Below are 17,663 nucleotides of genomic sequence, written 5' to 3' on the forward strand. Positions count from 1 at the left end.
ACTATCTGAGTCTGGCCCTTGTGGATCTCAGCAGGGCCTTTGACTCAGTTCTGCACACCATACTTTTGCAGAAATTGGATTTTTATGGTATAAAACACCAGGAACTAATTTTTTTTAAAACCTACAGACAACAATATGTAGCTTCCGGCAAACAAACATCAGCTTTTAAAGAGGATCTTGCTGGGGTGCTACAGGGGTCAGTACTTGGGCCAGTATTGTTTATATTATATATTAATGATTCGCCAAATGCTATGCCTTGTAAAACAGTTCTATATGCAGACGACACATCGTTTATTTGGCCTTCTGACGATCTTAACACAGCAATCCATGGAATTGATAACATGATCGATATCGGTAATAATTGGTTTAAGAGTAATTTTCTTGAAATTAATAGTGACAAGACAGAGAAAATATGTTTTACACTACGTAGAAACCAAATTGAAAATCCAGATTTTATTAAATTGCAAGGTATTTTCTTAGATAAAAAATTAACTTGGGAAGAACATACCAACAATGTAATCTAAAATCATCTAAAATCTAAAATCTAAAATCACATCTAAAATGTCACGAGTTTGTTTTTTGATGCGAAAACTAAAAAACTGTGTATCAAATCACACACTCCTTTCTGTTTACCACAGTTAATTTCATACGCACTTATTATATGGAAATATTAACTGGGGAAATATCTGTAGGGCCAGCAGGGTGTTTACTTGGCAAAGAAAAGCCCAGGAGGATGTATGAGGATGTATGTAGGAGGCAGCCTGTATGACCAAAAATCTTTTTACAAATTTCCTGAATATTTACAAATTGTTTAGTTTTGAAGTATTATTTACTTAAGTTTTTTATAAATTTGTGTAAGAGCATTCAATTGTAGAATTTTAAATTTAAATATTAGGCCTATATGTACAGTTTATGCAACAAAATGTTCAATGCTTCATAAGATGATATAGATTTAAGCATGATGTCATATTTGTGTCCTGACTTCTGACGTTGTCTATTGTAATTTTATGTTGCTGAATGACATTAAAGATTATTATTATTATTATAACCTGGCATTTCACAAACTCGGCACCCTTCCAGTCCACATTATGCCTAGTTTGCCGGACTCTACTGTAGTAAAACATGTCTCACACTGCTTACACTTAAAAAAACTTATCATCATTTGCAATGACAAAACAAAAAATTATAAAACAATTAAAGCAATATTTACAAGCAAAGAATTAAATAAATAAGAACGCCTTAGCAAAGGAAACGCAACAACAGTAAACTCCTGTATTGCGGGTATTGCATTGACTTTCTACAGGCGTTTTTCGTATATGGACACTGACTCCCTCATGAATTGACTTGTTTTTTTTATCACCACTGAATCGAATCATGATTTGATGCATTGAATCAAATCAAGTCGGAATTTTGATGCATCGCACACCCCTAAAAATTAGTGATGATTTCCTGCAATCGTAGTGTGATGATTTCCTACTATCGCAACAACGCCAGTGATATTTCTTAGGATCGCAGCAATGTCCATTATTCGTGGGAAACTATTGCAATTTTAACTATGCAACAAACAAATTTGGCAATTTTGGGTGGATTTTAGGGTGATTATTCTATTATTTAAATTTCTCGGTTCTTTACTAAAATTCACGCACACAACTCATGGATATTTTCCCGGTAATCCAAATTCTCGTACAATTGCCGCTTTCCAGGTCGGCTGGACACCCTGCGAATATACTGTATTTTTTAAACAAAGCTATGACAAGGATAAATCTGTTATTTTCTTATCAATCATGTTGCTGAAGCTCCTTACCTAAAATGCATGTTTGTTCTTCGTGCCCTAGGTCCACCCACGCCTCTGGTAGGGTGAGGTATCCTCCTTACACCATGCCTAGAACCTGACGGCTCGTCTTAGTTATCTGTTAAGGTCCATCACCTATTAACGCAATCCTTTGAATATTTTTGGTGAATGCAATGCAACTGTCTTAATGAGAGTGTATAGTTATGATGACAGATATAATACTGAGATGTCACACGATCCTACGTAAGAGAAATAGAATATACTGAAAACGTAACAAAATACTTAAATATTCCCCTCTTATGAGACCAAGCATGAAATGTAAGAACACTAATGTTTGCTTGATCATCCATTCTTTATCCTTAATTTATTCTAAACTGCCTTAAAGTTAATTTTAAACACCAGAATATCAACTGTAGTAGAACTAGAATTATTCACATTGCAAGACTGCTAACATGAGAACTTATTGCCCCACTAGAACAATAATTGCTTTTGGGAAAGTATATTTCAATAAAAAAAAAATAAATAAATAAATAATTTATCTACTATAGATATACCACGAACAAAACAACCTGCGCAGAAACGAAAAGATCACGTGGTTTGCGCCGGTAGGTGTGGCGTACCATTCAAACCTGCGCGGCTCGAAACGGCCCAGGGTTCTTTTGTTTCTGGTATCACTATATTAAACAGTTAGAGGTGTGCGGATAGCGGAATTTGAGTTCGGATCGGATATTTATGGCTCGGATCGGATAGTACAGTAGACTCCCTCTTATCCGGACACTTTTTAACCGGACATCGGTTTAACCGGAATACACTTGGCAGAAATGACACCTTTTTAACCGGACAATTTTTATCAGCACATCAATTTAACCGGACTAGATCGGCAGGAAGTGGGCGGTACTGAAAAGACCATTCTAGTGGGAAAGATTTGAGAAGAGTGATCACGTGTCTAAATACAATGCTCTGATAAACTTAAGTCAAATACGCATTTAAACGGCACGTTTTTACGAGTTGTTGGGGACGTTGGTTTAACCGGAAAACCCATTATCCGGACTGGCCTCGGTCGCGAGGAGTCCGGATGAGAGGGAGTCTACTGTAATAGGTTCGGATTCGGATAGTTCACTGTTATTTAATAAATTAATAGAAAGGTTAATAAATTAATGTCATTTTTATATATCGTAACATTAAACCAATATTATTGATCAGATCAAAATTACTTTACTGTATGGTGCATTAAATTTCTTTACCTGGAATTTGTTTTGAAATGTTTTATGTTTTTAAGTCCCTAGACCACAAATGTTGCAATTACATCTTACATGTAGACATTTCTTCTTACATTAAATCAAGGTCTCAGTAAGTTTTTAAAATAAAATGCTAAGTAAAATAATTCTTAAGCCTTTGATAATAGGCTCAAGCCTATTGTAAAGTAGCTTAGTAGCCTACATAACTTACAATCTCTTTCCAATAAACTGCATTAAAAATACAAGTGGTTTAAAATAGGCCTAGGCCTAGCCTACTTGTTTTTGTTTTCACTGTAGGCTAAACAAAATGTAAATAAATGTCATAACAATGAAATTATTAATTGAGATCATTTGGGTACTGTAATGGAATAAATACTATAGACATAAATACATAGAATGACTAAGGGCCTAATTTATATTTTGTAGCTTTTCAAGGTTTATTTAACACGTAGAGTGCGGCCGTTCCCGATCGGGTACGGCGCTTGGCCCCCGTACGGTGCGTCCGTACCCCATCGGGAACGCTCGGTAATGCCTTTTGTATATCTTCGTTTTTGCTCTAGCGTCGGCCGAAAGAGGACCTATACGACGTTAGCGTGTAGTATGTGACTTGCATTTTGTTGTGGTGTAGGTTGGTAGTAAATTTCCCCGTAAAATTCCCGTCTGGCAATCTCAAAAGTCTTCTTTTTGTCCCGTCTTTTTCCCTCCATTTGGCAATACAATTCCAATGGGACCGGCTACGTTCCAAGCAGTGCTGCTATCTGTGGGTGTTTAGCGAACTACATCGACTCTCGTTGTAAAGCAGGACATCCCCTCACGTTATTTGCTATTCGTCAGACCAAAATTGAAAAGGCCAATCACACGCGGCAATCGGGTTTACTCGACGCTGAGGGCTGCGCCGCACTGGGGATACGCCCGCTATTTGACGTGCCGCAGCGAACGTGTTAAGTAATTTTAATATTTTTGGACAGTAAAAAACATATGAAAAGTAAGGGCTTGGTTAGGATAACAAGGGTGTGACTTACACCATTGGGCCTAGCTATTTAACTTAATCTGCAATCAGTTATCTATCTTTAGTACTCCGGACACATGAATTAATCACATTTGACAAATTAAGGTTCATCAAATATAACTTAAGACCTACACTGCTACCTTGAGCACAAGTTTGCAATAAAGTACATTTAGCTTTCAATGTCGTCAAGTTTTCTAAAACATTTCCATATTAAACTCTTCGTTTTCTTTGTTGATGTAGGTCTATACATTTTTATTTAAAACTAAACAAAACTAAAACTAAACTTCTTTCAATTCGGAAAATTCTCAGTCCCGGTTTGTTAGTTTGGTTATGTCAATTGTTGATGTTATATTTTGTTCTATATTTTCCAATAGTTCCAGTTCCAATCCTTTTCATAAATTTTATCAGAAGCTGAAGAAGAAGAAACTACGGAAATCAAATGAGTTACAGTTGTATGTAAACAGCAACAGTCAGACCACCACTATCGGAATCACGGTATTTCACAGTCGTATTACCAAACGGTTTCAATCCACTCACATTCCAAAGTCACACAATCAAATAAAAATCCAAATTATCGGGTCAACCTTGGTCAACCGGTCAAGAGAATCACGTTTTAACCAGGGTGTCCACCAGGCCAACCAGAAAAAAATCATGAGTAATTCATGAGTAAAAAAAAAAATCCTGGTAGTTCAGTTCGTACTTTTCATACTAAAATTTCCAACGTGTTTTGCGCCAACTCTCGCAATGCTGTTTTAGCGCTAACACAGACCGCTATTTTAGTTATCGGAAAGAGCATTCTCAGTTAAAGAAACAAAATTTATGATTACTGTAATATTGCCTGACACAAGTACTCAATTTGTATATATTACTGATTAAATAATCCGAAAATTAAAAACTAATACTTAAATTATAATTCATTTTTATAGCCCCAGGATTGCGTAAATAATGGTTAAAAACGTACCTTGTCAGACAATCCTTGACAGTTTTGTAGTGTCGAAAATAAACTTGCTACATGTTTCGGTGGTTATTAAATTCCACCATTGTCAGGCACACAAAAGGATCCACTTCTTAAAGGTGTCGTCAGAGTTGTTACATACATTTAACACAAACACAAAACACGAAACGATTAAATACACGGTAACAGATAGGCCTATCAACTTATGCACGTACATTGCCGCGGGCAGGACTGGAAGTAGACTGAACCAGGTTATTAAGGACCGACGTGGACTCTGGATTGTCGTCTGCGTTATCAACAGCTGATATAGGACTATTGTAGTGACGTAGTGTTGAAAATATAATGGGATTCATAATTGAGTTTTTCATTCAAAATTTGTGTGCTGTCCCTGGTTTTTATGTCCATATATATTTCAAACTCCTCCAAGGTATTTAGTAATCCTTAAACCTGCAATTTATCAATAACTTCTTAAAAATAGTGATGTGTCGATACCAACAATTTTTTTATCTCTGTACAGATACCTGAAAAAATAAGATTCTTAATACTGATAATTTCAATTTTACCAAAATTTTCTGTAATGATTACTACACCAACCCCTGTCTTTATGTACTTTCATATAGTATGTAAATTTTGAGTTATAGGTTGAGACGGGTGGCATCGTCCTGTAATCCAGCTACTAGGAGGTCACGAATTGTGGATATTTATAGGCATGCACTGTGGATGCGATACTCCCTGGTGTGGATTAACGTCCGCACGAGTGAGTACTACAGCTATCCGCAGTACTATTCTGATAATTAGACCAATTCGTATATACCAAGGAAAAATGTGGTTTGGATTCCACTATAAACTGTAGGTCCCTTAGTTGCCATTAGCTGTATGGGCTATTAATTAACAGCTGTGTCTAAGGAATGTCGTCCTTAGTCACTAACAAGACTACAAGATCGCGCCACTCATCCTACACTCATCTCCATTCATACTTGGCTTAAAATGCCTACTATGTATGGTCGCCATTTCATTGAACAGTATTAACAGTTTCTCAAGTGACCTACAGAAATAATTAAATGCAGAAATTACAAAAAGTGCACGGAGCCAATTTAAATTGTTAACCCTTCTAAACACAGTAAATAAATACAACCTTAAAATGTAAATGAAGATATTACAAAATATAAAAAATAAAACTTTCTAGAAGTGTGCCATTTTGAAATTTTTGGTCAAGTCAAACTCGAGTTTATATCGTGATCATTAACACTCTCATAGAGACACCATCATCGTTTTCTGCGTTAACTGAAAAATCCTGAATATCTCATTCAGAAACAGAAACATCACCAATGTCTTTTGTGGTCGTGACCAAATTCTGAATTTTTCAGCGGTAACGGAAACATCATAATCCTCTTCCGCGGTCACGGAAACGTCATCATCGTCTCCCGCGGTCACGGAAACGTTATCGTCTGCTCCCGCGGTCACGGAAACGTCATCGTCTGCTCCCGTGGTCACGGAAACGTCATCATCGTCACCCACAGTCACTAAAACGTCATCGTAGTCTCCCGCGGTTAAGGAAACGTCATCGTCTGCTCCCACAGTCACAGATACGTTGTCATGCGGGATCGCGATCGTGGCAAAATCACTAACAGATCGTACGGCCGTTTGGACATCATCGTCCTCTCCCGCGGTCACGGAAACGTCATCTTCATGCGTGATCGTGGCAAATTGAAAATTCCAGGTAAAATACGAAATTCACGCATAATTCCCGGTTTTTTCCCGGTTCAAATAATTCATGCATAATTCCCGGTTTTCCCGGTCGGTGGACACCCTGTCAACCCACTTTAAGGTATCTAAAATTCCGCTTTATCCCGCATGACATTTTCTCCGATTTATCCGATTTGGTGTTACCTTTAAACCTTTTATGACATAGAAAAGACTATTTAAATGACAGTTACATCTTGCAATAACACTGTCGTAAACAATTATCCAACCAATAATAAGTTTTATATGGAAATGGAAAGCAGCAAATTCCGATTCCCGTTTCCCGCTTAAAGTCTAAAATTCCCATTTTCGGGATATAAATCCTGGGCATTGAAACACTGATTGAAACGGAACGAACATTATAGAAATTAGGGCCCACTGGCCCAGCCCAGATGTTGAGAATAATTGTAATGTTGAAGAAGAGAAGCAAAGGAAAACATTACTAGTGGATTCAAGTGCCTGGCATGGCAGTAGAACTTTAACAGTTGTAGCATTGTTGAATTATTGTCTTGCAGTGGAAGTTAAATAATGGCTGACTAGTAACGTATGTAATGGCGTAGTAGCGTAGCGCTCCTAGTAACAGGCAACTTACACGAATTGACTTTTCACTTAACCTCAGTTCGGTAGCTCCTTTCTGCTTTATCTCTGTTCGTTCAACATAAAGCGATTCCATTAAAGCGAATCGTAAAGTAAAAGCAAATGAATGTAGAGCCCATAAACAACTGAATGAGATTTCGGCATTGCATCAAACGGTTTTGTCTTCGAGCTCACGGATAATTTAGGCTAGCCAGACATAAAAGTCAAGAAATAAAATAATAAGCGCGAGATTAAAATTTAGTGTTTGGCATTACTGTAGGCCTACTTTGATTGATAATATTTATCAGAACTGAACTCTTTCCACTGTGAACTCTTTCTAATGTGTCTATAGTGAATTAAACTAACCTTGTTCCCCAATTGATCGTAATGCGGTACTGTAGGATTCCATGCATCTCCAATCATTGAAATTGGTTAAAAATGAATACAAATTGATATTGAGTCCACCATTCTACAACAGGCGAATTATTGATGAAAATAAAATTTTACAGCTACAGTAAAACATCTCTTTCTTAAATAACAGAACCGCAGATATTAAATGATCAGAAATAATCCAAACAGAATTTAAAGAGCACAACTATTTCGTGCCGTAATGAACAAGAACGGTTCCCTGCTTCTATTTAGTTATAGAGGGGAAGATACCATAAAATCCGGGAGTGTACGATATTTTCGTGTCCGCAAGAACTGGAGCGTTTCCTTGCTTCCACTCTTTACAGTTTGGCCAAAACTTCTGTGCGCGCGGACAGGTTGCTACTAGCCGAACTAAAACATACGGGCACTGGTTATTGGCAGTGCTGGGGGTAGGGGTGCGTGAGTAGTAAGACACAAATGTTTTCACGAAAGTACCCCCGCCAACCCCCTCGCCTATACCCATCCAGATCTGGTCGCACGCACAGAAACTTTGGCCGACCTGTACTTCGATGTTATGTGTGTCGACCATCGATATATCGCTATTGTCGACTTCATGCTGAGTTGTTCCATTGACTATCAATCTCTACAGATTGCACTACGATTTTTTCTCGCTCACAAACACTATTGCTCACTACTAGGCGGGGCAGGCGGGAACAACCGAATGAAAACAACCGACCGCACGTCACACGCCAAAGTATAGACCGGTCAGCTGGTTAGCTGGAAACTGGAGTTTGGTGGCAGATGTACATATTGAATAGGGATGAGCATCGATAGGTCAACCATCGATGTTCACCTTTGTACAGTAAAACGCCGATTATCCGAACGCCGATTAACCCAATCACCAATTATCCGAATCGGCTCCAAGCATAATATTAAATACCCCCGCCGCAGCAAACCTGCAGACTAAGCGAATTTCCATTTGCCTGATTGGATTTACACTAAAATGTCTCCTTAAAAATATCACATTCCTTATTTAAATAGAATCAGTTTATCACATACTTAGGTTTGCTGCAACAGGGAGGGTAAAAGTGTTTTTTAAGTAAAATGTTAATAGTTAGTAAGAAATAAAAACATTTTCCAAATTTGGGCAAAATATGATAATAAACAAGCAAACTACAACAATTTACTTATTCTCCATAAGAATAACATGGGAATTTTAAATTTACAATTTTTTGGAATTTTCTCCGTAACCATTAGGTGCATTATAACGCTTCAATATACTAATTTTTTTGTTTTTTTAAGCTCTATAAAATAGTTTGGAAAGAAATTGCAAAATTTTATGTATTTTGAGTCAAAAATGGGGAAAACCCATTTTTACCCCATAAAACCCCCCATAAACCCCCGTTCCCATGGTCCGATCATGCTGGTTCGCGAACTCGTTCGAATAAACGTAGGTTTACACGTTTGTACCGAATTTCATCAAAATCAGATAATTTTTGCTCGAGTTATCGCGCTAACGGACACATATATAAATATATATATTTATATATATACTAGCTGTGTGCCCGTTCTACGCACGGGGATCTTATAGTAGTCAGTTGAAACCTTCTTATATTAAGATTAAGAACAGCAGTTAGTTTGCATATTTGCAGATATGCTGGCAAAACTATTATATATAAACCTTCGCAAATACAGTATCTGACAGTTCAAGCCAAAATAAATGCTTCGCAATTAAATGTCACCTGGATCGTTATGGTCCATATGTCCAATGATTAAACTAAAAAATGTTTTATAGATCCATGAAGCGTAGCCCTAAAGTAGGCCTATAATTGAAAGTTACTTTCCACATCGGTTAACTTAAACGTATTTAAAGTACTACCTCAACCTCACCATTTAACACTTTATTCCGGTTGACATTTTCAGTATCAAAGGTGCTCTTGTCCATTCCGTGAAACACTGCGAAATAAGGACATTAATGCGTTACCAACAGACATACACACAACAATCCAAAAAAGGCCACGAACTATTGATACATCTATATATATAATACGCTAAGCCGATTTTTGTAAACAGAACTCCTCCCACATTTTTGGACCGATTTTGATGATTAAAGTGTCAAAAAAATGGCCCTGATCTGTAGTTTTGCAAAGTGTTTTTGGTTTTTTGAAATCTTAATTAGTTTGGGCAGGATCTTCCATCAAAGTTAGGTTTTCTCCCATAAGATTAACATGGGGAAATCTAAATATTTAATTGGAAACTTTGTCTCCGCTAATTTGAGAGAACGGCTGGACGTAGAAACTTGGTAGAGGTCTCCAAAGAAAGGCCTTGGTCTGTATATGAGTTCTCAAAAGAAACACGAAGTAAATTCCCTTAGAGCTCTGCCCCAGAAGCTTTTAAAGATGCCTTGACAACAGATGAACACACAACAAGACAACAGATGTTTAATGAAACAGCTGTTGATTTTTCAATTGTGTTTTAAACAACACACATTTATTGGGAGTTACTAAATTGTCCAAAAGAAGTATTTGCAATGCCATTTTCTGATTTTAAAATTTATTTTCTTCTGTATCAATATAACATATTCTGTAATATTCTGTATTTGCAATATAACATTCCATTACGAAATCAGTGGAAATTCCTTTTATCACAGAACTCTTACAATAATTTCTTATTGAACTATCTTATATCTGCTGTACGGGTTGTTGCCTGCCTTTTCCCCCACTTTTGCTTATATTTTATCATATTATTATACAGATCGTCATAGGTTCACGAGATTATTGTTAGACATGTTTTCAATCATTGGAAAAATTATACAAGTGCAGAAGGGCACGTTGCCCCCAGTGTCCCTATTTTGCTAAATTAATAGTAGTTTACAGCAACTGGATAAAACAATTTACAATATTTATGTAGAAATATGTGCACGATTTAGAAAGTCATTAAGCTGTAAAACTGCAATTTACTACAGACTTTTCAGAGAGGTTACTTCGATGTTGTTAATTCAACTTAGTGAAAACATAATATGGATAAGTATACAAATAAGAATTTGAACTCTTAGAGAGCCTTTGAATGTTATTAGAATAACGAAATGGGTTGTGCATGTTTACTAACGCTACTCAGCAACAAAAACCATTTAATTTATCTCTAAAAATATATTCTTAAAGTGCACTGAGCAGCAGCCTCGAAAATACTATGTAACTTACCCATATAGTTACAAAATGCTCAAACTCACATTGTGACATTCATAATTCAGCAGATTATTATCTGCAGAAGAAGTTTATTGTGCTCTTATCGTGTGCAATAACTAACATCCAAACACAGAAACCTGGCCTAAAATGTTACCTATCTTGACAGATTATTTGAAGTGATCTATATTACCGTACAGACCGTGGCTCACTGGGTTGTTAACATGATTTAAAATAACACGGCATTTTGGCTGTAAAAAAGGCACAAAGAGTAAATACTATTTAAGCAGCTACTGTCATGACAGAAAGGTCATATTCCTTTTAAACTTGATCACATCATCCTTTATAAGATACTTTGTTTAACAATGCATGTATACGTCAATATTGACGTAACAGCCAATTTACAGTATTTATTGCTTTTTGGAAATGCGGCATTGTTATGTAATTTGAATTATTTGTTGCCAATGAAGCCGCACAACCATAAAAACGAGGAGGTCCCTAACAGTTTAAGAGTAAAAGCCAACGAACTTCACTTCAAGTATATTCCACTAGATCCACTAGATCCTAACTTTCCGTAGATGAATAATTAGCTTAAGCCTTGACAGTGACCGTCGATTTCGACGGGTTTCACCTAGTAAACAATATAAAGGCGTAAACAATTCATGATGGTTTGCCCAACAAATGTTTTACTCAAATAGGTTATAATTTTCTTAGCATACCGGGTAAGCTAAAATTTGGAATCCAGACAGAAAAAGCAAAACTTATACAGAGTTAAGACATCACTTAAATTGAATACGGACGGCTCTAATAAATAAGGTGCAACACCAACGATAACTAATTTGTAAACTACAGTGATGTGTTGGTACCTACGTAAAAATGATTCTAGCAGCTACCAACGGTTCTAAGGAAAAGAACCAGTACCTACGTAAGAACCTACCTAAGAACTATAGTACATCCGACCAATTAAATACATTAATATCTAGTCCCGAGGTTATCGATCACTTGCTTTTGGATTTTCTCGTAAAAAGTTATAGCGTAAACTTATCGGTGTCAGTTTGAAAAAAAACAACCTTACCCAAACAACTTTTTGTTATTTAATAGATTATGCATTCTCTAAACAATGATTAGTATATCTATTAACATTATAAGGAAATGTGCCGAAAATCACACAATGTTGGGGTTTTGGTCATTTGTAATTATATTTCTTAAGTAGGTAGGCCATGTATTCTATGGAAAAGTACCGGTATCAAGGATCGTCGTCAAAAAGGTTGTTATGAATAAATATGTAGGCTTACGTACCCAAGATATGAGCTATGGGCCTATTGGTTGTATGGTCCAGCGATTGCATCACACGGTGAGTAGAAACAGAAAGTGACACATTGGATAAGCGAGTTTAGCACTTCCTCTGTTAAACCTCTGTTACAATCACCCAATGCAGTTGTGATTTTTTACCTTACACTTTACACAACCGCCATTGAAGCGCCGTCAATGAGTGGAAACCTTTTTTGTAAGCTATTGGCGACGATCATTTCAGTGTCCCAGCCCTATACAACACCATAGATAAAACATACTCCCTTACAACACTGATTCAAGGTCTTCTTTCTGGTTGTCAAAACTCAAGAAACATTTTATACTCAAAGAATTTCTGGTTCCGATTTGGACGATGTCTAGTTATTTAGTTTCATTTACGGTTACACTATTAGACTATATTATTGCATTTGCGATTAATTAAATCCGTTATGTAAGAAAAACGTTTTTAATCTCACTTGGTTGGGATTTGCTTTCAAAACGTGATTCGAAATGGTTGCGGTATTTGTAAACAACATATTTGTAAACATATCATTGACAGCTAGAAAAAATAATCTTGATCCGAACAGCTGTTCGTTATTTCATAGACGATTATGTGATAAAAATTGAACGAAAATTTGACAAAAATCGCGCAAAACTGCATTTTTGAACGTCCGTAATTTTATTTACAAAGTAGTGAGGCTATATTTAAATCACTAAAGACACTCTCGCCAATCCAGTGGATACATTAAAATGACTTGGATCTTGATAGGTACTCTGGTTTTCACAGAGAAGATTGCGTAAAATGCCATCTTGAGTGTTACAGACAAAGGGAAAGACAGACAGACAGACAGACAGACAGAAATAGAGATAAGACTCGTTTCTGCTTCTTTAATGTATAAAACGTAAAAATAACCTAAAAGTATATAATTCTGAGCAAAGTACAGACAAAACTCTAATTTTATTTATATAGATATGAATTGAACGGATGGTGTTTTTGGCCTCTAGGGACCTCAAAAAAAAACAAAAATCGGTCCCGGGTCCAGGTCTTACCATGTGTACTACGGTAATAGTTTATTCCCTATATGGGAAATTCGCTAAAATTAAAACTAAGGGCAAAAATTCGACCAACTGCCGCGTAGACACAATGACAACGCCACCCCGCGCGGCGGTGTAGTGAATTGACATCGAGACAGCGTTTTAGATGTGCAGAATGTACTGTGCATTCACCTGTAGCCACCCCCCTACCCAATGACACGTGAACTATCGAATCTAGGCGGGTTCTAGGCTAGGCCAGTTCTCTTCCCTGTCCTATTGTGCGGATCGCTGATTTTTGTGAGATTGTCAAACTTGTAATCTTCATTACCGTACTGTATTTAATTGTTACGTGTGTTAAATAACTTAGTAAAATGAGTGCAAAACGAAAACGTGTGGTCCTATCACTAAAGGACAAATTGGAAATAATAAAACAACTAAAAAAGGAGTGGCGGGAAAGGTATTGGCGGAGAGATTTGGTGTCGAGGCGGCTACGTTTACTGACATAAAAAATAACATCTGACATAAGATTTTTAAGTTTTGTGACTATGTTGGAAAGTGATGATGGATGCTCGTCACGAAAAGTTATGAAAAAGGCCAAAGATGAACAGCTGGAAAATGCTGTCTTTTCTTGGTTTTTGTAACAAAGATCTATTGGAGAACCGATTTCAGGACCTATTTTATGTGAGAAAGCGCAAATGTTCAGTGAAAAAAATGGGTGTAGCTGATTTTAAGGCAAGCACAGGGATACGCAATTTCAAGAATTGGCACGGAATTCGGGAATTGGATATTGCCGGTGTAAAACTTTCTGCTGATAATGAAACTACTAATAAATTTGTGGAAACATTTAAAAAAGAAACAGAAATGTACGACCCTGATCTTGTGTATAATGCTGACGAGACTGGTTTGAATTGGAAAGCGTTGCCAAGAAAAACCATAGCATCTAAAAGAGAACAAAGTGCTCCTGGACACAAAGTCAGTAAAGATCGTGTCACTAATAACTCTACCGGTCTCTAAGGTCTGCGCTAACTCTACCGGTACCCATCGCCTTCCTTTATTATTGATCAGAAAAGAAGCCGCAGGCTTTTAAAAACGTAGCCAACTTACCAGTGACCTAAACTAATCAGAAGAATGCTTGGATTGAGAGCACTATTTTTTTTTGGAGTGGTACGATAAAACTTTTAATTTTCAAGTGAAAAAATTTAAACAGGAAACAGGAAAAAAGGGAAAGGTTTTACTTATCATGGACAATGCGCCGACACATCCTTCACTGGAGCTTCTCGTGAGAGAAAAGGGGAGATTTAAATGTCTCTTTTTACCTCCTAACGTGACAAGTCTGCTCCAGCCCATGGATCAGGGTGTAATTGAGTGCACAAAACGTCTTTAGAAACAGCAGATGCTTCGTAAATTGCTCCTAGCTGAAGAGAATGACGAAGAACAAGTTTTGGATTCTTACAAAAAAATCAACTTGAAAGACTGTTACTACATGATTGCAGACTCCTGGAACATGGTTAAAAGTGTTTCACTTAAACAGGCTTGGAACAAAATAAATGGTACGTCGACAAAAGAGCAACTCGAGTTAGAAAAGCAAGCTAAAAAACGAGAACTAACTGCTGGCGTTGATGAAGACAGACCGGGATTGCCGTCAGTTGGGGAGTTAGTAAACATGGCTAAGGAAATTGCGGGTTGTTCGGAGTGTGATGTCGATGATATGGAAGAGTGGTTGGAATGTGATAAGAATGATCAAGGATACCAGATAATGACTGATGATGAAATCGCAGTGAGTGTCATGGATGAACACGAAAAAGAAGATGAAAACAATGAGACCACAGGAGATGAAGAGGCAGGAGACGAAAGTGTACCATCACATAGTGAGGCGTTTATGTGCTTTGACAACGCCCTCAAATAGATGGAGCGGCAACCAGAGTGCGACGGTGTACAGCTTCTTGCCGTCTGGCACCTGCGTGATTTAGCTGCGCGGAAACGAGCTACAAGGTCACGGCAACTTACGCTAATTGAGATGTACAAGTAAGCATTGTTAAAGAACTTTAAAAAAAAAATTTATAGTTTACTTTAGTTTTATTTTTATAAATATCAGTATTTGTTCCTCTACTGTACTCCAATTCAATTTAACAGCTCTATTATGTCTAGTTATCCACTCAATAAAGTTCATTCTTTGTGTAACACTTTGTTTTTCTTTATTACCATTCTGTATCTGATTATCCGAATTCTTGATAATCCGAATCGACCCCGGTCCCAATTAATTATGATAATCGGCGTTTTGCTGTATATTGATTGTCATTGCTGTATTTGTTTCTTGATTCGGTTATTTTCCACGGCAACGATATGATATGAATGTTTTAGTTTTGTGTCATAGACGATGACTTATCGACCGCTGTAACGTCGCTGGGAAAGAGTAGTGTTGAAATTATTACGTCGTGGGAAACTAATGATGATTTAAGTAACCTGTAACCTTATGAATATTTAAACCTCAGTCCCAAACGTCATTATATACAGTCTATCTGGAAATGTCAGATATTTAACGGATAGTGTCAGATATCAAATTTGGGCTCGGTTCGGTTACGGATATCCGCACACCTCTAATTTGTATGTTTTGTGAAGAAATATTTAAAAAAACTCAATCGAAGGTTAACAAAAGGAATAAGTAGACTACACTTGTTCCCATAAATGATATTTGTACAATGAACAGTTTTCCGGTTTTCAGTTCTGCTGGACATCCCCATAGTCTTTTATTAGCAGAATATGTTGTACTACTCATTTCTTTGAGGATGGATAAAGCTAAGTTTATTGAAACAACGTGACACCATGTCCATGGTGGATTGGTTAGTATTTATTATGTGTTTTAAATGTTTTTATAACCCTTTACGGACAAATGGCGAGTATAGGTCGCCGGGTGCCATTTTCCCCACTGCTCGAATGGCGACCAATACTGGCCCAAAAATGAAAAAAATATTAAACCTCAAAGGGTTAACACATAAACATATACTAGGTTTTTCAAATTTAAAGCATCAATAATAATCATGCTTAAAAAACTGAAATATTTTTTACCCATTTTAGGCTTTTATCCTAAGTATGTTTTCTCTCATTTATGAGCTTAAACCCTGCAAAATATTTTTCAACAACTTGAGATTTTTTTACAAGTTGAAAAATTGGATTTTCAAAAGACTGACCTTTCCAAAATATTTCAAGAAGTATATTTCAATATACTTCTCAACAATATTTCTCAACAATTTCAGATTTTTTAGCAGGTTGAAAATTTGGATTTTCAAAAGACTGACCTTACAGAAAAATATTTTGAGAAGTAGATAAAATTGTAAAAATTTTGTTTGTACCAAATCATTGTCATTTTCTAATTCTTAAAGAGACTACATTTACTATTTCTTTTGACTAAATGTAAATTAGATGTGTTGTAAAGGATATCAGGAAGGATATGAGATCCCTCGGACCACTGCGATGTTCCAATGTAAGATGTCCAGCAAAATCATCAGTCACTAAGTTGGGTTCACCCCCAGGCAAGGCAGCACACACGGGGCATACCTGTGAAAAACAATTCTGTAAACATGCTGTCAAACGATTGAGGCCAGTAACACTTTACAGGGTAAGACGCAAAGTTATTTACCACTTCAAACGAAGTCTCAGAGTGATCGGAAGTGACATGCTCTTGCAAAGCTGTTTCTGTAAATCCCATTTTGCCACAGTACGGACAAGTGAACGACTGAGGCTGCTCAACTGTCAGGGCCTCTCCGCCGTAGTACAAATCTGAAAAAATCAATTCAATAGTTGTTGTTAGAGGTTGTCAGTTTATTAAATACAGCTAGGGTAATAATTTGAATCAGCTGTTAAATATTTTATAAACTTTAGTCTTTGCTGTTGTTGTTTCATTGCTAAGATTCAGTTATGATTTAAATGCTCATTGTTGTATTGTTGTGAGTTCAAAATTGGAAATAAAAAAGTGTGTTGAAAGTAATAGCTCTCTGATTTAACAGTTTTTAAAGCATTTACTATTTTATGGTATTTAAATCTAAAAGTTGATGTGATTCCAACATTATTGGCAACCGTGACAGGACTAAAACAGTGCTAAAATGGATATATCAAAACTCAAAAGTAAATCAAAGTAGAGGAGTCATCAGAAGAACATCCACTAAAACAAGGACTGAACTTGAAGGTTTGATTAGTAGTGAAGATCAGGATTGAACTAAGATTGAAGCTTTAATGGATGTTTTAGCTAGGTACTCAATATGAATCCATAGCGAAACATGACTCAGAAGTGTTTGAACCCATGTTGTCAACTGACTGAAGTAAACGACAATGACATGGGCAAGGAGATGGACAGCCAAAAGGACTAAGCATTAGCTTTTCACGTAGCTAAGAAATCTGTAGAGAAACTACGAGGGCTATCCAGAAAGTATATTACGTTTTTGTCTATATCCGCAAGGGGTGGGGCTTGCGCGGCCAT

At 36.7% G+C, this 17,663-nt stretch overlaps 1 protein-coding gene across 1 annotated transcript in view; it reads right to left on the bottom strand.

Annotated features, from left to right (window-relative positions):
* Nucleotides 1-17,663, bottom strand: part of LOC128983684 (E3 ubiquitin-protein ligase KCMF1-like) — a 78,968-nt gene that overhangs the window by 32,082 nt on the left and 29,223 nt on the right. Inside the window, exons 3-5 of the mRNA XM_054403086.1 lie at nucleotides 16,827-16,966; nucleotides 16,629-16,744; nucleotides 1,805-1,903 (exon numbers count right to left, since the gene is read on the bottom strand). Of these exons, the coding sequence (XP_054259061.1) occupies nucleotides 1,805-1,903; nucleotides 16,629-16,744; nucleotides 16,827-16,966 (355 nt within the window). The remainder of the gene's footprint in view (nucleotides 1-1,804; nucleotides 1,904-16,628; nucleotides 16,745-16,826; nucleotides 16,967-17,663) is intronic.

Source organism: Macrosteles quadrilineatus, unplaced genomic scaffold (genome assembly GCF_028750875.1).
Source record: "Macrosteles quadrilineatus isolate MER2022 unplaced genomic scaffold, UCM_ALF_1.0 Scaffold_1__1_contigs__length_201487025, whole genome shotgun sequence".
NCBI classification, from domain to species: domain Eukaryota; kingdom Metazoa; phylum Arthropoda; class Insecta; order Hemiptera; family Cicadellidae; genus Macrosteles; species Macrosteles quadrilineatus.